At 40.3% G+C, this 19554-nt stretch overlaps 1 protein-coding gene across 1 annotated transcript; it reads left to right on the top strand.

Annotated features, from left to right (window-relative positions):
• Positions 1-14814: 14814 nt before the first annotated feature.
• arf1 (ADP-ribosylation factor 1) lies at positions 14815-18479 on the top strand. Its single transcript, XM_084368319.1, has 5 exons — positions 14815-14897; positions 16158-16355; positions 16489-16599; positions 16757-16881; positions 16998-18479. The coding sequence occupies exons 2-5, from the start codon at positions 16208-16210 to the stop codon at positions 17157-17159; spliced, it is 546 nt and encodes a 181-aa protein (XP_084224445.1). The 5' UTR covers positions 14815-14897; positions 16158-16207; the 3' UTR covers positions 17160-18479.
• Positions 18480-19554: the final 1075 nt, after the last annotated feature.

The following is a 19554-nucleotide window of genomic DNA, read 5'->3' as shown; positions in this document are numbered from 1 at the left end:
AATACGTAATCATAGCATTAGTAAAACTGTCTGATCTGCAGATGGTGCCTCATTATGACGACACTATTGCAACCTACCACAGATCATTCTGATGTTTTCCATTGATTTCTTCAGCACAAAATGAATAATCTAATCACAGTCCCACACTTAGAATACGGACAAGCTGTCAGTCATGAAGACTAATAGATTTAGGCCATAATACCCAAACACGGGCGATGGATTGGTCGGAGAACGAAAGAAGAAGAAAATAAAGCTGCACTAATAATTTGATTCCTTTGACAGGCTGCAGGAGCCAGCTGTGCTTTTTGGAGAAACAATAATAACAGAAAAAAAATCTTAGTGATGAGAGTTTAGAAAAAGATGGAGCTTTGTCGAAGAGAAAGACCTGATCTCAAGATAGATTAGGGGTTGGATGTGAATAGAGCCCACCAGTGCTCCGGCTCAGCCGCTGGACCCCTGATAGTCTTTGAGCCCTGCAACAATGTCACCACCAGAGGCCAGGTCTCACTGCTATCTAACCCCATTATCTCACAGAAAGATTGATACACACCCCCTCCAGAGCGGAATCACCACAAAAAGTGATACCCTTCCGTTCTCATTCATGGGGATTCATTAGTCTTGCCCACCCCCACATCAAACTATATTTTAAGCCGTCTTTCACAGTTTGTCCTACGACTAAACCTCATTAGTTGGGCGTACTTATTTTCCCAGACATATATAAAAATGCTATGGCATTTAGACCCTGCCTCGTGATGGGAAATGAATAAAGACTTGTTGAAGTGTATGAGCTCCTGGGAGCCAGCCAGGTTCAGGTTTGGTTTAGTGACTGGGAGGCTGTCAGCAGCTCATTCCACACCTCGACCTTTGACACTTTTCACACCATCTGAATGGGAGAAAACAAGTACAGAACATGAAACAGATCACAGGATGGACAGAAACTCCGGCCCTGCAGCAACGCTGTCTTTGGGGCTGAAGGAAATGGGCCCTTCCCTTCAGCCAGACCCACCTCGCAGCTTTGTCACCCAAGTGAGATGAACATTGTTAGCAGATAGTTGCCAGAGGAGGCTACGGCGGCTCCAGTGAGGGAGATGGCATCCTGACTGTGAGAACTTCGACGCGACCAGACTGCAAGAGTCACCACCCAATAACCATATAAATGGGAGACAATGGGCCTGATTGCAATCGGTGTCCTCTTTTTATTTTATGTCCCGAGTTTCACCCTGACATTCACAACAGACCACTGCATGCATTTCAATAAAGCCGGGGCAGACCGGAGCGACATATATACAGTGGAGTGGTGCAAAGGCCCACACTCAAAGGACACCATGCAAATACTCTCACAGAAGTCACACTTTGGTTACAGCCAGCTTCTGTTTCGCTCTTCCTGAGGCCTTTTGATGTTCAGTTCAACATAATTCAATTCAACTTTATTTACATTAAAGTGAGTACTGGAATCAGTGTTTTTTTATGCAATTGCCCACACAATAAATTTATTTTAAAAATGTGCTGCTTTGGCTCTGATGCAATGTGCAATCTGCAAAGTAGCTCATCACTAAAACTATCAAATAAATATCAATCAATATCAATACTTGCCTCCAAAATGTAGTGGTGGAAGTATAAAGTAGCAAGTACCAAAAAATTGTACTTAATTGTACGACAGTAAATTTACTTAGTTGCATTCCATCATTGGTCGGTATAATAAGTGGAATTATATTAGAATAACTGCTATGTTTAATTTGATGTTTTACCTGCGTGCAAACGTTTGACTAGTTTGAAAGACGAGTTTGAATGTGAAAAGATGATAGACCGAGCTGCTCTGATGCTCAACATGAAATGTGTCTGACTGCGGCTTTAAAGAATGTGATTCTCAAAGCTTTTCTTGTTTATAGGTCAAACACACCAAAGGTGACGGGCCAAAACGGAGCTACAGAGGGGAGAGTGCAGTGTGTGGGCATTTCATTATGAAACTGACTTTGAAGCAGGTCTTTTGATGTCAATATGTTTTTCTGTCTGAAATTAGATCACTCCCTTGGATTCAGTCTTTAACACATTCAACACATCGGGCCATCCAGATCAGAGAAATATCAAAAGTTAAAATATATTTTTCATGTGGATATTGCAAGAAAAACAGTCATGATATACTTCCAAATTCAAATATTACAAACTATTCTTTGTTAAATTTACATTATTTATCCTTAATGGTCCTGTTTATTGTTTATATGGCCTGTAAGTGATATTTCTCACTTCTATTTTCTAAATAAATAGATCCTGACAGCACTCACACCTTCACCCAACACTTCAGCCACTAAAATCTAACTTTAGATTGAGCAATGTGTTGTTTATCACACAACACTAATCACTTTTTTGCCACGTTTTGGACAAACATTAGTCACAGCAGACAAAATAATCCCCCACAGATAACTCTTTGCACTGACACAAAATAAAACCCTCCTCTGATGGCTGTGTCGAAACATCTTCACATCTGTAGCAATCATGGCATTATGTTTTCCCTTTTACAGCCAGGGAGGGGGACGTGCGAAGTATGTCACCTGCCTTGAATGAGGATGATGGGTTATCTGTGAGATTTCTAAAGAGGACAGCCATCATCAGAAGAGATGTGACACCTGTAAAGCAGCCTTATCCCCTTTTGAAGTGCCTGTTTGTATTGTTGAAGCCAACAAAGGAATTTTGCCACCTCTGTACTTACAAGAGAACATTAGTCAAACTGGGGAGATAACAAGGAGGGAGGGGAGGTGGGGGTGATATGGGAGACATACTAATGCACTACACAGTCTACAGGTGTGTGTGTTTGCACGTGCATGTGTGCGCATCTGGTTGCCACGCTGACTCTACAGTTTAAGGAAGTTTTTCAGGGGAGCTCTCTGTGCTCAGGTATGCTGCTGTAAGATGTGGTCTGGTTGTGGTGGTGGTGGAAGGGTCCCGTGCCTGGAGGTTGACAAGGGGTCATCATCCAGATCAATGTGGGCTGGGGCTGTAGAGGGGGGGAGGAGGCAGACATGATCACTCATTAGTCACCTTTTCACCTCTCTTGTAGCTCAAAGCGGTTCAGCAGGTAGGATGAGGGTGTGCGCACGTCCAGAAGAAGTTTCAGTCAGTCTCTCTGGAGGATAAAGATTCAATATTTGTTGTACTCCTGTAATATCCATCGAGACTGAGATTATTATTTCACTTGTGGAGGACTGAATCCTCAGATAGTATTTTTTTATTTTTTGTTATACAATTATTACGTGTGTCTCATTTCATACAGTTAAAAACTTAAAAGTTTCAGATGCCTTTTATAGTACAGGGCTGGTCCAAGATGTTCTAGGGCCTTAGGTGAGATTTTGCTGTGAGGGCCCCCTCCATAATTTAAAAGGACAACTTTACACAAAATGGAAATTTTAATAATTATCTACTCACTTTCATTCTGAAGGAAAGTCGAGTAAAGTCCACGAAACATTTCTGGATCTTCAAAAAAAAAAACACAGCGTTGCAGCATTCTCCTGAACAACTGAAGGAGATGGGGACTTGTTTTATCACGTAAAAAAACAACCAGCGCAACCCAAGTCTCCAGGAGCTCTGAGATGCCAAACTGATTTGAAAAGACACTTTTAGCTTAGCAGCTGAAGTGAAGATTTCAGCCTTGAAAAATGGCGTAAATAACGTCTTTTCAAAACGAATTGGGATCTCAGGGCTGCCGCAGCAGCAACGCATCAAACATATGATGATCTAAGCTCCTCCTTCTACGTCATCACAGTGGCAAAATGTAACATACACATTAATGTAGCAATAAATATTCATCTAATGGTAAAACACTGATAGTAATACTTGCATACCTTTACTTATGGAAGGTTTTGAATGCAGATGTTTTTACTTGAGTATTTTCAGTGTAGTTTAGTACTTTTAATTATGAAATGCTAAAATGGCAATGGAAAGAAGCCCTTGTTTTATGCGTCAGGTATTGACGGTACTGACCAGTGATATACAGTAACTGACTGTGTCAATACAGCCAGGACACCATCTGCCTCAAGTCAAGAAGCAACATTTATGAATAACAGGGAGATCTTTATTATATATGCGTGTAGTCATCTGCCATCAAAAGAGAATATAAAAGTGAAGAAAAATGTGACAATTTTTAACTCAATTTTTAATTTCAAACTCTGTCAAATTCATCACAAAATTATCAAGTTAAACATTGAAAACAAAAATGGCCTTTTCAGTCGGCAAGCCAGTTACATGCACTCTAATTCATAATAACCAGAGTAATTCATACATTTATTACTGCAGTATCAAGATGGGATTATTTTCCTTTTCATCAAAACATAATTGCTTTGAGGAAACAGATCAGACTGGCTAGGAGAGGCGAAAAAAATGAACTTGTTAAAAAACTTTCTTGTCACAGCTAACAATAAAAGAAACAGAAACTGTATGTAAATCTTTACACGGAAACCAACAAACACCCTCCATTTCCCTTTTCCATTCCAGATTTTTTTCCAATTGGTTTCCATGCATCTTCCCATATAGTAGATCAACTAACAAACAACTCTGGGAGCCTGAAGTGAGAATTTGGTGTAACGAAAACTATACGAGTAAATGCCTGAATCTTACCTTAATATGTGCATTCACAAACTTTTTTTCTGTGTTGTGTTTTTGTAAGTGATTGACGGAAAGCAAAAATGAAGGGAAAAAGAGATGCATGTCCAAATTCATCGGCATTATTGTGGACATGTCCCGAGTGAGTGAGATTGGGTATATCAATTACAAGGTGGCTAGCAGGGGAGAGGAGCGGGGTTATCATTAGCAGGGACTGGCGCTGGCCTCTGGTAGTTCCAGTAATTACCTCACAAAGGGTGGTGCTTGCCTTCCCACTGCTTTTCCCACACTGCACTGCAGGCTCAGAATTCCAATCGGCCCCAGACCTGCAATCTCCTCGGTTTTAGACAGCAAATTACTGACAAGTCCCATTCTTCACAGCACTGTAATTGCTTTTTAGTGCTGTTTTTATTGAGGCAGCCCCAACCCCCTTGCCCTTCCCTCAATAAAGCTAAGTCAGGGAAGGGGCGAAGGGTTAATATAGATAACATTAGTACCTAATTGGAAGGTCTTGGACCCCAGGAAAACTTTCATACAAGTCCATAACTATGTTTCTGTTTTGTAGTGATCAAGAAACCACAGTCGTTATGAAGATACATGCAAGCTCTGCAATAATGCTTCTGCATGCGTCTGCTCCAGAGAAGTGATATCATTAAGGCTCTTTACATGCCATACAAAGAGAGGCACTGAGCATCTTGGCTACTCTACGACTTAAATCACTTCATGTTGTCTTTCCCACCCCTGCGCATTACTCTCTCAATCTATTACTTTGTGGAAATCATTAGTCTCCATGTCAATACAAGCTCCGAGCAGAGAAAACATCTCATTATGGGACTTAAAGAGATCTGTAGCATTCTTGGCTCCGTCAAGCTGTTCTTCCTTTCTTCAATATAGTTACTTTCCTTTCACCAAGAGGACAAATTCTCAACGTTCCAATGCCGGACAACCAAACAGTTGCCATTTGAAATGGGGAAAAAGAGAAAGAATGGAAAATGGCTGAGGGATTAGAGGATCTAAACAGGATAAAGGGATAGGAGATTCTTGGTGTGATCTAGTTTAGTTTGAAAGATGGAGGGTCTTAACAAGGATTTGAGACTTTAGAATTCATTGTTCCATTATTTCCATCCTGTGCAGTCTCAGCTAAATTGTTTGCCGTTTTGTGGCCCTTACAAGCCCATAGTCCTTCACATCTTTACATGCAAGTGTGTGCACAATATTCAAAATAATTGTGACCTAATGTGCTAATTATCCCTTTATTCGGATTTAAGACCATTTCCAGTTTGTTTCCCACGTGCATGTCACCATATTTGGTCTGGATGAGCACAAAATGCATTTGTGAGGTGGGTAAATCACACATATAAAGGAAGTGGATGAAGCCTCTGTGTCTGAAAAAGTGCAGAACAATTATTTCTATTCGCCAGTAGGGGGCAACTCCACTGGTTGCAAAAAGAGGTCAGAGTTTATGGTAGCTTAGGAACTAGTTAATATTTTTAGCTAGTTCTCACTTATTTTTCTGCTCCAATAATCAGTTTCCTAATGAGCTTATGGAGCATGGTGTTCATTTTGTAAATCATGGTCCTATTTAGAGTAAAAAAGCTGTGAACTTGTTTTTGTGTATTTTCATCTCAGAACATTGACTGTTTCACAGTGTGTTTTGATTTCATGACAGTTAATTGTAAAATTTTGGCCCACTTAAAATCTTTCTTTCAGCGTTTGGTTGTACTTAAAAAGTTTTTGGTTTTTTGCTAGCCAAGTTTAGCATCCCAATTAACATAAGAGTTAACATGAATGCACCTTTACAAATAGGATAACTAGCTAGCACTATCGTTATCTGATGACTTAGTGTTTGCTATGCTAATGTTGCCTGGCCCCTCTGTTAGCCATAGACAGTGGGGCAGTTGATCCATGCGTTATTGGAAGCTATTTAATTTAAATGTGATAAAAGGATGCATTTAACTAACGCTAAGCTGACAACATTTGTTTTGTGTTTCCGGCACATGTGACCAAATTTAATTGTATTATGTTTTCTATAGTCAGGTTGCCAGTAAAGGTTGGTGTGCACAGTGTCTGCTCTGGTCAGATCCAGCCTCAATATGGTCACTTCTGGATCCAAAATACCAAGATGGAGGCAGCCAAAATGCCAAACTTGAGGCTTTAAAACAGTAACCACAAACCAGTTGTTTATGTCACATTGATTACAACCACTTCTTTTATACCATTCATGTGTCCATTCATCTTGCAGCCTTTTTAGGTATTGATTCCCCCAAAGACAAAAAAGTTTTTTCTGCCTAAACCAAACACAAAGACATCATGAAGAAAATATGATAAAGAAGAAAAATGCAGAAAGCAGAGGTGAGTTAAATATAGTTTAAATGATGAAAAGTGATCTACATGTCTCGTGTTTTCTGTCTATGCATCAAACGTGACTACATCCGGGCTTTATTGGCGGAGCAGCCCTAGGGCTACAACCTGCAGTTGACTCGGATAGCAACCTAATTCGCCTGCGCCTTTATGTGTCCATCTCCCTGTCAGTCTGAGCAGGTTGACACCTCTGACCCTGTCAGGGTGTCAAATAGCTTGTCAGAGGTCTTCAATAAAGTACAATGACAAGCCCTCTAATGCATTACCGCACGAGTTCCAGTCAGAAATGAGAGGCTGTAGTCTTTCCAGCCTCGAGGCAGACAGGTGCGCCGTCGAGCAACACACACACCAAACACACAGACACACACAAAGAAGCCCTCCCTATCAAAACAGTGACCAACAAAATGGAGGGTTGATGACACAGCTTACATGTTGAAAATCCTTATTAATATTTCTGGAGTGTACAAAACACAACGATATTAGGGGAATAATCGATTCTTATCATGTTTTTTGGCCTGTGGTGAACACACTTGGATTCGTTGTTAAAAATGCTTCCAAATTCATTATTCAATCACTGAAGGATTATCTTTGAGGGGCTTACATAACCAGGAGAGATCAGTTGTCAGTAGCAATAAAAAACACCCAACCAGGACCACCTTGGGAGCATGTGAGGCCTGTCACCATGAGGCCTCTCTAAAGGGCCCACAGGGCCACTCACAATCAACTTGTCAATGTCACTGATGCCTGATTGTTGGAGGAATAAGATGAGGCCGTGTTACAAATCATTTGGCATCAACATGACAGGTTAAAAATCCCAAATGCCAAATCTGGACACCTACCTGGTTTTGATGCCACGGGTTTTGGTTGGTGCTGGTTGTCCTCAAGGCCCTGCTTCGACATGCTGTGCATTCCAACCAATTATCTACCCCAAGGTGCAACAGGTTCACACTTTAATCTTTGATGCCTCCTCCAATGGGATATAGCTGGATTTAAAAAAGGGAACAGGGGTGGGACAACCCTTAAAAACCTGTATACATAGCAAACATGAATCAACTTCAAACCAACCCACTGAGGGAAACAAAAAAGTCTTTCAAAGAAATACCTTTATCCTCACTATTGTTTCATCTTGCATTGGCTCGTCATAGCCCATGTGGATGCTTGGAGCAAGTTTCAAAGAGAGAGGAGCCAACGTAGCCTCAAATATTACGCCAGTAAAAAAAAAAGGTGTTTTGGGTTCACAGAAGGTGATGAAATGCCCTAAATACAGGTCATTCAAAGGGTCCTGAGAACTTGAAGAACTGGAGCTTGGTAACCTCACTTTGAACCAAGTCATCCTTTACAAGGAAATCCAGTTCCCTGGCATGGACGTGGTGTTCTATGTGAGCCCTTACACCTTGCCAGTATTATCCACATCCTCCAAGCCAGCGATTCCCATTCTTAATAAACCCCACCTCCCACGCTAGAGTACCCCATGTCCTTTCGGAGGAAGTGCGTTCTTGAAGAGCTTGTCTCAACCATCTGTCACGGATATCCCATTGACGCCAATGGCTCACACAAATTCGAGAGTAGTACTCATTGGAGTGTAAAGGTCACCAGTATCTAAATTGTTTAATGTGTCCAGTGGCACAATCTCTCACAATTAAAGATTATTTGTGGCATCAACGATGAGGATATTTGTTCTTGCACAAGTAGGTTTCTGGAAAAATCTGATCAATGCAAAAGAGGCGTGGCTTATGAAATTTTATTTTTCTTTCATTTTCTTGTTGCCCAAATGTATGTTTCGCTTCATTGCTACTCAACCAGATCGCCTCACTTCCCTTGTTACCATAAACTGTGCTGTCAAATTACATGAGAACCATCTTCATGCGGTAATGACTCAATATGGAATCAAACATTTCCGCATGTACCCGGGGTGGAGTGCAAAATGTTATGTAAATCCCCTTAACGACCTTTTCAGGCTGCCGACAATCACCATACAAAGGTGATTGGCAGCCGACACTGGTGCACATTTATCCTTTAGCCCCAGCGTGTCTCTCTCTGTAGCGCCCCCTACTGTGAGAGGCGTGGGGTAGGGTGCCCAGTGGCACTTGTTGCCAATGGATGAAGCCAGCATGGATCCTCTCATGGCAACGATGCTGCTCGATGTAATAATGTTCGGTTTGTTTCCTGCTTCACACCTCCTTTGGGACTTTGCCCGACCTATAATCCAGTACATGAGACGCAGAGGGAGGTATCCCATGCTTGTCCATCTGAGTTCCAGCACTGCTTAGCCCAAACCAGCTCCTTTGTACGATTCCCACAGCAGTCTATTGGTTGCCCTCGGGCCATTTCATAATGCAAGTCTATTATCATGATTATTATGATTACTGAAACATACACAAACCCCAAATCCAAAATAAGTTCTTAATGTGAAGGCTCACAAAACTGCAACACTTCTCTCTTATGCATACACACTAACGCGTACACACACATTCTCTGTCTCTGTCACACACACACACACACACACACACACACACACACACACACACACCAGATCAGCGTTCCCAAGCCCCTTACTGAGCGTTTTTATCCTTGCTAGGCCTCGTCTCAGAGGGGAGTAAGGCCCCTACTGAGATCCTTACCCACTTCCTACTGCGAAGCCTGTTTGGCTCCTTGGCAGCCCTCCTCCATTCACAAACAGCCATAAATTTACTTTGATTTGGGTATGACTGACTCAGCGACCTGCATAACATCTCTCAGGTGATGATATAGTCCATATACATTGGCCAAAATTTTACCAGAAGCATATTTTTCCTGCAGGAAAGAGCTCTCCAGAGTCCCACTGTGGCCGCCCCCCTCAGGGGTCGCGGCCCCTAGGTGGGGTTAGGTGTTCATGGGGACACATCTGACACAAATAAAGAAGGGATTTAACAACAAAAAAAAAAGAGAGAGAGTGCAGGCATGTGTCTCTTTGTGCGCATGTTTGTGCATGTGTTGGAGAAAGTAGTTAAGCGTGTACACAATTTGTTTGTGTGTTTGTGTGTGTGTTCGAGGGGGGTGTGCGTGATATATACACCCCCTACTGTCCTATTTCTAGCCCTCTGTCCACACATCACAACTGTCAGTATCTGGTGAGATATGAAGCCGAAAGGAGGAAGGAGGAAGGAGGAGAGCGCTTTAAATGGATATTACCGCCGTGTTTACCTGTGGAGTTATGGAAAGGTGGATTCAGCAAAACATCTAGGATCTTAACTGTATCGACGACTCACCGCATGGTACGTTTTAAAAGTATATTATGATAATATCGACCGAATAAAACCTGCTTTTTGTCATTTTTGTTTGAATCCTCATGCAATCAAAAGAAGGGTCAAAAACAATTGGAGATCACTGAGCATTATTTATGCTAAAATATATCTCATAGCAATTGGCCTACAGAGGTTTTCAGCCTGCAGGTATAATCTTCCAGATACGTGAACTGGCTACAGCAGACGACACAGCAGTCATAAAATATGATGTTGACAGGTTTCATTTCACACGTTTGCCCTGATCTCTGCTGTCACACCGCCGCACCTGCACCTGTGCTCTCACTGTGCAAAGAGGGGGCTGGGGTGGGGGGCGGACTTTTTCACAGCTGTATGGAGGATCACCGAACAGTTTATAGCCGCAGTTCACTTCTTGTCTTGTTAAGCTGTCTTTTTTTTTTTTTTTTTTTTAAACTGTAGTTTATTATGCATTCATGGATTACAGAACAGTGCAGAGTTTGAGCCCTGGTTCTCTGTTGTTTCTGTTTATCTGCTGTAATTTAAGTTGTGTTGTGGTTCATATTGGTCCAGCTGATACTGTTAAAACCTTAAAGGAAAGTCAGTCACATAAAAGTAAAGATGCTCAGCAGTTCCAGCGTTGACAGGTTTATATGTCATAACCATGTTTTTAATCTTGGCACTGCATTAAATATCACAATTGTAGAAAATGTGTTTGTTTTAGATAATCAAAAGATCTGTACAAATGGGAGAGTGAAATGCTGTGTTATGCAGATGTTACTTCCCAAACTTTCAGTACTGCGCAGACTTCTCATTTACTAAACACAAGGTAGAGACCGACTGTACGTACTGGTCTTCATTCTTGAAAAGAAAGACATTCAACAACTTTGTGCACAGATATCACTGTTTTCTCCCAAATGCAACCTTCCCAACAACTGAGAAACTGTCTCGTCTGCAATTTACTGTCATCTGTTTTTATTCTCTTTTTGAGAAGGTTAGATAAGACAGTAGTGTGGCTGGGCGATATGGCCTTAAAGTAATATTGTGACTTGCAACTTGACTTGAAAATGAACGACTAGAGTCGGGGCTTGGACTTGAGAGTGACCTGACTCGACTTTAGACATGATGAATCAAAAAACCTTCATTCATTTTAGGTTTGATAATCAGATTTATCACCATGGATGGTTATTTAAATTGTTGGCAGGAGCAAGAAATTTGCAGACGTGCAACTTAAGAGCCTGTATCTGTTCATAACTGAGATATTCTGTAAACAGGCCAACTTGACTTGCCCAAAAAAAAAATAACTTGGGATTTACTTGACTTACACATTTTTGAAATCTCCTCAAAAGCACTTCATAAATGCTAGGACTGTGCAACAAAATCAAATATCACACGTTTTTTGACCAAATACCTTGATATCAATATTGCTAAATATTGTAGTGATGACTATTGGTGCTTTCCCAAAATATTAACACAATGAGGTTTTTGATTTTAAAAAAAATATCAGTAAGGTGGATATAATGACTAAGTGGGTAAAGGCAAGTATTAGAACAAGTCTGATAAGTTCAGAAATGATGATATAGTCTCATATCATGATAGTGACATAATATCGATAAATTGCCTGGCTGTAGACCTTAGGTTGCAGAATTTTGTTAAAGAAATACATGTTATTTCTCCAAGTCACTCACCAACATTGACATGTCAGAGTTTGTGTTTTCTCCTGAAGACACTTGAGCCTTTTAGAAACCTTGGGTTTATGAACAAGGTTTTTTATTTTTGTCAAGATTGTTAAACGGCTACATGTTTTCTAAAATAGAAACAATGTATAGTATCTGTTTTCACATTGTGCCGTAACACCTACATCCCTTATTGACTGAACAAAGTTTCTGGGGTTCAAACAATATCTGGAAAACACAGAGAGGATAAAGAGGAACATATATTACAGATGCTGACACCTTTGTTACAGTGTGTTTGATTGTAAAACTTTTTGAAAATATGAGACAGTTTCCTCTTGAAAACTGAGTTAAATGTGTGAATCAACAAGAATCTAAACAAGCACCACTTAGTAAACACCTTCCACACACACATTAAAAAAGACAGCAGTTGCTGTGAAAATATGCTTGAAGTGATCTCTCAGGCATTTGGCAGGGCAAAACCACAAATTATGGTTGCAGAGTGAGACAGCATTATGAGCCTTCACTGTGTGGTCCATCACCAACTATAGACCTTTCTCCCCTCCTGCTGCTCTCTCCTGCCCTTCTCCCCTCCTGCTGCCCCCTCTGCTGGGGGTAGCAGGCATAGTTGACCCTGGTTAAAATTCAACTGGCCAAACAAAAACGTGGTCAGACCTTTTCTTACTGACCTGGTCGTGGATCTTAAGAAAGTGGAAGTTGCGGAGTTTGAAAACAAATACCTCAATAGGTTTAAGTGAATTTAAACTGAAGATGACAGACTGCAAGTCATCAGCAGGATGCTCGTTAGGCAGTGAAAGATTTATTTTATGAGCCTCGTCTAAAGTTTAGACAATGATACACAGGACCTTATTAATTATGTCATACTATCTGAGGAGTTTTCATGTTGTTTCAAATCAGGATCCTGGAAGTTGATCTACATTAGATCTCAGATGCATGTAATCAGATTTAACTGTGCATAAACCGAAGTTTCTGATGTAAATATTGTTGTTATAAAATGATTGTTTACAAATCAAACACTGAAAATAAAGCATTAAAAAATGTAAGTTCCACAAATCACAAATATTGTTTTACTCTTTAAACATCTCAAAACATTTTCAATACAAATACAATGAAATTAGCATATTCAGAAAGTTAAATTACTCAGTATCAGCACTGACACAAACTACAGGAGTACTGTGAGAATTCAACAACTTGCGGGATGCTGTTTCACACACAGTTTAAATACATAATTACATGCAATGCCACATTTTAAATACGTGATCTCATGGTAATCAGAGAGTCTCCTCTCTGGCATAAACTTAGTTATTAGTATTATTATTATTATTATTATTACTGTTATTATTATTATTGTTGTTGTTGTTAGTATTATTATTATTATTATAAGTATTATTGTACTTTCAGTTTTATTAATATTCATATCTCAATCAGTAAAGCTGTTATTAATGTTGTGGCCTCTGTACCTCCACCTCTCTCCCTCTCTCTCCCTCCCCCTTCTTTCTTTCTCTCTCTCTCCATCCCTCTCCCTCTCGCCCTCTCTCTCTCTCTCTCATCCTTCTCTCCCCCTCCCTCTCTCTTTCCCTCTCTCCCCCTATCTTTCTCTCTCTCTCCATCCCTCTCTCCCTCTCTTCCTTCTCTCCTCTCTCTCGCCCTCTCTCTCCCTCTCTTCTCCCTCTCTTCCTTCTCTCCCTCTCTCTCCATCCCTCTCTCTCCCTCTCTTCCTTCTCTCCCTCTCTCTCTATTGCTCTCCCTCTCTTCCTTCTCTCCCTCTCTCTCTCTCCCTCTTTCTCTCTCGTCCTTCTCTTTCTTTCTGTCAACCCAACCGGTCAAGGCAGATGGCCGCCCACCAATGAGTCCAGTTCTGCTCTGAGGTTTCTGCCTGTTAAAGGGCAACAACATCGCCAAGGCCAGGAAAATCAAAAAGAGCGACAGTGATGTCACCAGCGCCTTTCTGAAAAAGTTGAGAGGTTTTAAACTTAGAAATCTCTGCGAAGCAATACAGCTTTGACATAATGTCAAAGCTGTTATAACTTCTTTCATTCTTTTGATAATTTTAGAAGAACCTGCCATTAAAGCTGCAGGTTTCCTTCCTGTCCCGTCACAGGGGCAACTCTGATTAAAATACATCACAACTGTTAAAAGTCCTGCACTTTAATTTCTACTGCAGTAAAAGATATGCAGATATTAATAGGTTCATGTAGTTTAAGGCAGGGGCACATGGCTGGAGAAGAATCAGTCTATAAATGTAGTAAATGGTGTGATTCATGTTTTTATGTATTCATCAAATGGCCTATAACATGTTCTAGGTCAAAGCAGCCACATCAACTACAGTCAACAACTGCAAGGAGAGGGAGAGAAATTCCCCAGACTCCCCTATAAAATCAATCAATTTGTGAGTTGTTGAGTCAGGAGAAACTTTGCAAGTGCTGTTACTGACAAATTCGTAATAATTTGGACCTTCTTGTAAATTCGGCATATGTTAGAGCTTTGTTTAGGGGGTGCTGCAGCCACCTCAGCACCTCTAGTTCCCGCACCCATGGTTGTGGGCTACATGTGTAAACACAATAAACTACTTTTTTATCACAATGCAAGAATTGTTTTATTTGTAATTAAAAATCTGATGAAATATGATTACAGCAAAATTATAATTTGTTATCGATGAGTCATTTATTAACTGTTTATACACCAGTTACAGATGACAATAAGTTGAGAAATACAATAATTAGAACCAAAAACTTCCCTCTGTGTATACATACATTGTGTGTGCGTTATAAAGTATTTAATAAGTGTTCATACATGTCTTATTAATGCTTAATGGTGAGTTAAAATGGTTAAATGGGTAGTTAAACACTGGAGACGGTGCGTGCAATTCCCCTCTCAGCCACAGGGGGCGACATCTCCCACCGTGGTGACCACGGAAGTTTTGGTGGACCGGAACCTTTGACGTGTCAAATTGTAGCCATCTTTCTGAGGAAGGAAACGCCTTGAAGAAGGAAGGAAACACACCAACTGTGTAAGTGTGTACGAGAAACTTTAATTTATCCAATTAATTGCTGTTTTCGCTGACTGTAACTCACAGAAAGCCATGCGTTTACCTGCAGTGCCGTCTGTGTGGCCGCGGCTACGACAGTCAGGATTCTGAGACAACAGAGAGTTGCTAACTTTACCGATTAGTGAGCTAGCTAGCTAGCTAGCTTAGCAGACGTTCCCCTGGTATTTCCGTGTTTACCACTCGTGTCCAGACTTGTATTTAATTGGCATGGAACATTATAAAATAACCTTAGCGTACTTTAAAGTAGTTTTTCAATAAACCTCCGGAAATGTGAACTCACCGGACGAGTGTTAGCATTGCACCTAAGCAAGCTAACTTTGTTTTTTGGATACGTCAGGTTAGTCTGGTAACTTTTAGCATTGCACCTTGGCAAGCTAATGTCAGAGTACTCCAGCGAGCTGCCGCCTTGTGTCTTAACGTGTATTTTAATTCACAAGAGTAACAAAGGGCGTTAGTTATTTTCAAAAAACAATGTTTAAATCTTTTATCTCCACAGATTTGACATATGTTGAAGCAAAGAAGAGCAGAGCAATGATGACTGTCTGTGAATTAGGACTGACAATAAAATTATATTGCGATTATTTTTGACTGATATAACTATTGCGATGTGATTCAACATAAATGGGTTTTATGTATTTTACGCTTTTCAATTTAACTGAAAAAGCTTGAAAATCCTGCGCCATTTGTTGAGGTCAGAACCAAACAAACCTGTTTTTTCACACCTGGAGAACAGGATTTGTAGGCCTGAGCAGCCCTACGGTGGAATAATACCTTTTTAATAACGTACAGTACCCTTGAATATCCAGCACTGTGCTGTGTTGATATCAGGTAACAGATAATGTTTTAAATTTTTTCCCTGAGGTTTGCATAGGAAATGTTATGGGATGTATAGATAGGCTGTACTAATGAGTGCATTGAATGGTTTCACATTTTCAGTGGATGGAGAGATTGAATTGCCTTCACGTGCAGCTCTGCAGTTTTTCAATCTAAGTAAATTATCGATGAATAATTTGGTCTTCAGATCTTCAGATGGCTTGTTTTGTGCAACCCACTGTCCAAAACCCAAAAAGATTGTTTCATATCGCATTAGATAAAGATAAGCAGTCAATACTCACAGTTGAGAAGCTGAAACTAGCGTATGTTGGGCATTTTGCTTTAAAAATCACTCAATTAGTTAAGAAAATTGATGCTGATTAATTTCCTTTCCATGTTTCTCCGCAGGTTTCTTTTTTGTTTGTTTTTGCTAAAGTAGGATCCAATCACCAGCAGAGATGGGAGGAGTATTTGCAAAGCTCTTTTCAGGTATGTTTGGGAAAAAGGAGATGAGGATCCTCATGGTAGGTCTCGATGCTGCCGGAAAGACAACGATTTTGTACAAGCTCAAGCTCGGAGAGATTGTGACTACTATTCCCACAATCGGTAAGAATAACTGCTTTATCTGGGACTTTTACATGGCTGTTATGTTTTACATCACATAACCATTTTCTAAGAAGCCAGTTTGTGTACTGTGTGCCCTCATAACTGTTAAACAATAACTTTTTTCCCCCTTTAGGTTTCAATGTAGAGACCGTAGAGTACAAGAACATCAGTTTCACAGTATGGGATGTCGGTGGTCAAGACAAAATTCGACCGCTTTGGCGCCATTACTTCCAGAACACGCAGGGTACGTTCAGTAATATCAATTATTAGAGCCATGATTTGCTTTAATTAGCTTTTTTTTGTGTGTGTAATTTTCACAAAGTTTCCATTGTGTTGTATTTTAAAGATGCCGTACACATTGCACAACCACTCATTTGTTCCCCCATTTGCTCTTGTTCCAGGTCTCATCTTCGTCGTTGACAGCAACGACAGAGAGCGAGCTGGAGAGGCTCGTGAGGAGCTTGCTAGAATGTTAAATGAGGATGAGCTGCGTGATGCTGTGCTATTAGTCTTTGCCAACAAACAAGTAAGTCATACTTGTGAAAACAATTGATGTATGCAGGTGTAACAGTTTGCTGCTAGTTTTTCTGTTGTATTCACAAGATTGGCTTCTAATATTTTCTCACTGTTTAATGTTTGTAGGACCTTCCGAATGCCATGAATGCAGCAGAAGTCACAGACAAATTGGGACTTCACAGCCTACGCAGTAGAACATGGTACATACAGGCAACCTGTGCCACCTCCGGGGACGGCCTCTATGAGGGTCTGGACTGGTTGTCTAATCAGCTGAAAGGCAGATCTTAACCTGCTGTCCACAACTATTCTACCACACCCAATCTACTCTACTCTTAAGGTGTTGCCAAACTGAGTTACCTTGTCCAAAAAAAAAAAAAAATGCAGGTTTTTCTAGTCTCACCTCAGATGTTCTTATCACAAACGTATAGACCAGATGCGCGGGTGATTTATTCTTGTAAAGCTGTGGGGTTTTTTGTTTTATTTTATGTAACTGTAAGTATATTTGGTAATGGAGCAGCTTATTGCACACATACAAATGGTAATTTCCCTTTCTGGTTGTTGGACAGCCATTCGATGCATTCAATAAGAAAAAGGGAAGTGATGGAATAAGAATGGCCCCTAGGACCTCAACGCAATCTGATGACTGGTTATGATCTGGTCACACGTACTGTAAAGAGTGGTCCGTGAGGGGCTTTTAGTTTTCTATAAACCGAATGGAACATGATGCACTACTTGCAGCTACTATAGTTGTTTCAGCCAGTGACTACATGTCCCTGATTACCATTTATAAAACACTGGCATTGACTATTTGTACTCTGTACTGACATTCCTCTGTGAACACTAACCAGCGTTTGTGATACATATGATGGCTTGATTTTAGAAATGCTACAATGATGTCCCATCTGTCTGCTTTATGGTTGTTTGAAAGGCAGTCTGTTGAGTCAGCATTAATATTTTTTTTGTATTTCTGAGTCTCAGGTTTATCATGTGCTGCCTCTGCAATACTTACTAGAAATACAGCGTGGTGTGGTCTGTTAGTCTTTAAGGACATGCATATTTACTGGGTGTTTACATCATTAAGCTGCACAGGAGCTGTTACCCAACTGAGTACATATTTCAACAGCCATATGCTATAACTTGTTATTTGTACTGTGGCAGGTAATGTAACTAAAGGAGTTGCACACTGCTGTCTTTACTTAAAGGCTTTAGCAAGTAACACCTTTTCTTTATTCAGTTATCAAATGTGGGAAATAGCATTTTAATGGCAATGCGGAATCAGTTTCAGCTACGTGTTTGATATAAGAAACCAGTATTTCTTCCTTTGCAGCACATCATCCTTGAGGTAAACAGGACAAGGTATCAAAGACACGTGTTGCCTCTTATTTCCAAGCTTCTTTTCTTAAAGGTGTGGGTGTTGCTTTACTACTCTGAAGATGTTTCAGATTTTTTGACTTATAACTGCTTTAATTTATCTTAATCTCTTCTTAAGTTTTTTTTTTTTTTTTTTTTAATGTAAACCTTTTGTTTTGTGAGGAAAAGGCAATGTAATTTAAGTGACTGGGTAAAAGAAAATCTTTCAATCTATGCAATAAAAATGTTGAATGTTGACACATGGATTGTGGCTTTTTCTCCCTTCTTGGTATTATTTTGTGATTTTGTACAACTTGTTACGGGTGAGTTCCCCCAAAGATGAAAGTATTGTTTTAGCTGGGGACAAAATGTAAACAAACAAAAAAACATTAAATGGCTGTATACAGCTCGTCCGGTGTAATCCAAGCCTATGGAAGCCCAGAGATGTCAAACTGATTTGAAAAGTTATCAAACGCTTTTTTAACATTTTTATATGCCAAATCTTCACTGGAGCTGCTAAGCTAAAAGCGTTCGTATGCACCCCATCTGAAGTTGGTGTACTAGCTAGACTGCATGTCGAGGGTGTAAATAACGTTTTTCCAAATCAATTTGGGATCTCAGGTCTTCTGTAGACTTGGATTACACTAGGTGAACGCCTGTATGGAGCCATTTTTATGTCCCCCTCTACCTCAGTTGTTTAGGAGAATGCTGCAACGCTGTTTTGCTGTGAAGCTCCAGAAATGTTTTGTGGATGATGGAACTTCACCTGACTTTTCTATGGCATGAGGGTGATAAGTTAATGACAGAATTTTTAATTTTGGGTTAATTTATCTTTAAAATGCATTGCAGCACTGACATGTTGAGTCAGTCAGCAGAAAATCAACAAATTTGATGTTATAGGTATTTATTATTATTATTATTATTATATTATTAAGCAAACATGTTCCATTTCAGGCATCTTAGTTGTCAGTGTTCCTCTTTAGTTGAATCCGATCTTATAAAAGGCATTTAATGTGATATTAAAAAAATGCATATTAGTTTAGGTCTGGTAGGGAAATGAAGCAATTGGAGGATGTCCCTTTCACAATTATTTGACATTTTACTGGCAGAACAATTAAACCGATGTTAGGGCCGTCACCCTTTGACCCTTGGAGAAATGTGATGGCCTGAGGTGGTGTAAACCACCCAATGTTGGGGTTAGAGCAGTAATGTGGAGAGCACACCCTGTCTCACATTGTGTAGGGGTGGCAATCTAGGACAGCATTCTTGCAGGTTGATTAGGCTGCTATGGTTAATGCAGCCAAGCCTATAAAACATGGCAAGAGAGGATGGT

This window comes from Pagrus pagrus (assembly GCF_965226575.1).
Source record: "Pagrus pagrus genome assembly, chromosome: 12".
In the NCBI taxonomy this organism is placed as follows: domain Eukaryota; kingdom Metazoa; phylum Chordata; class Actinopteri; order Spariformes; family Sparidae; genus Pagrus; species Pagrus pagrus.
Note: the sequence above shows the minus strand (reverse complement) of the source record. Positions and strands in the feature narration are given on the sequence as shown.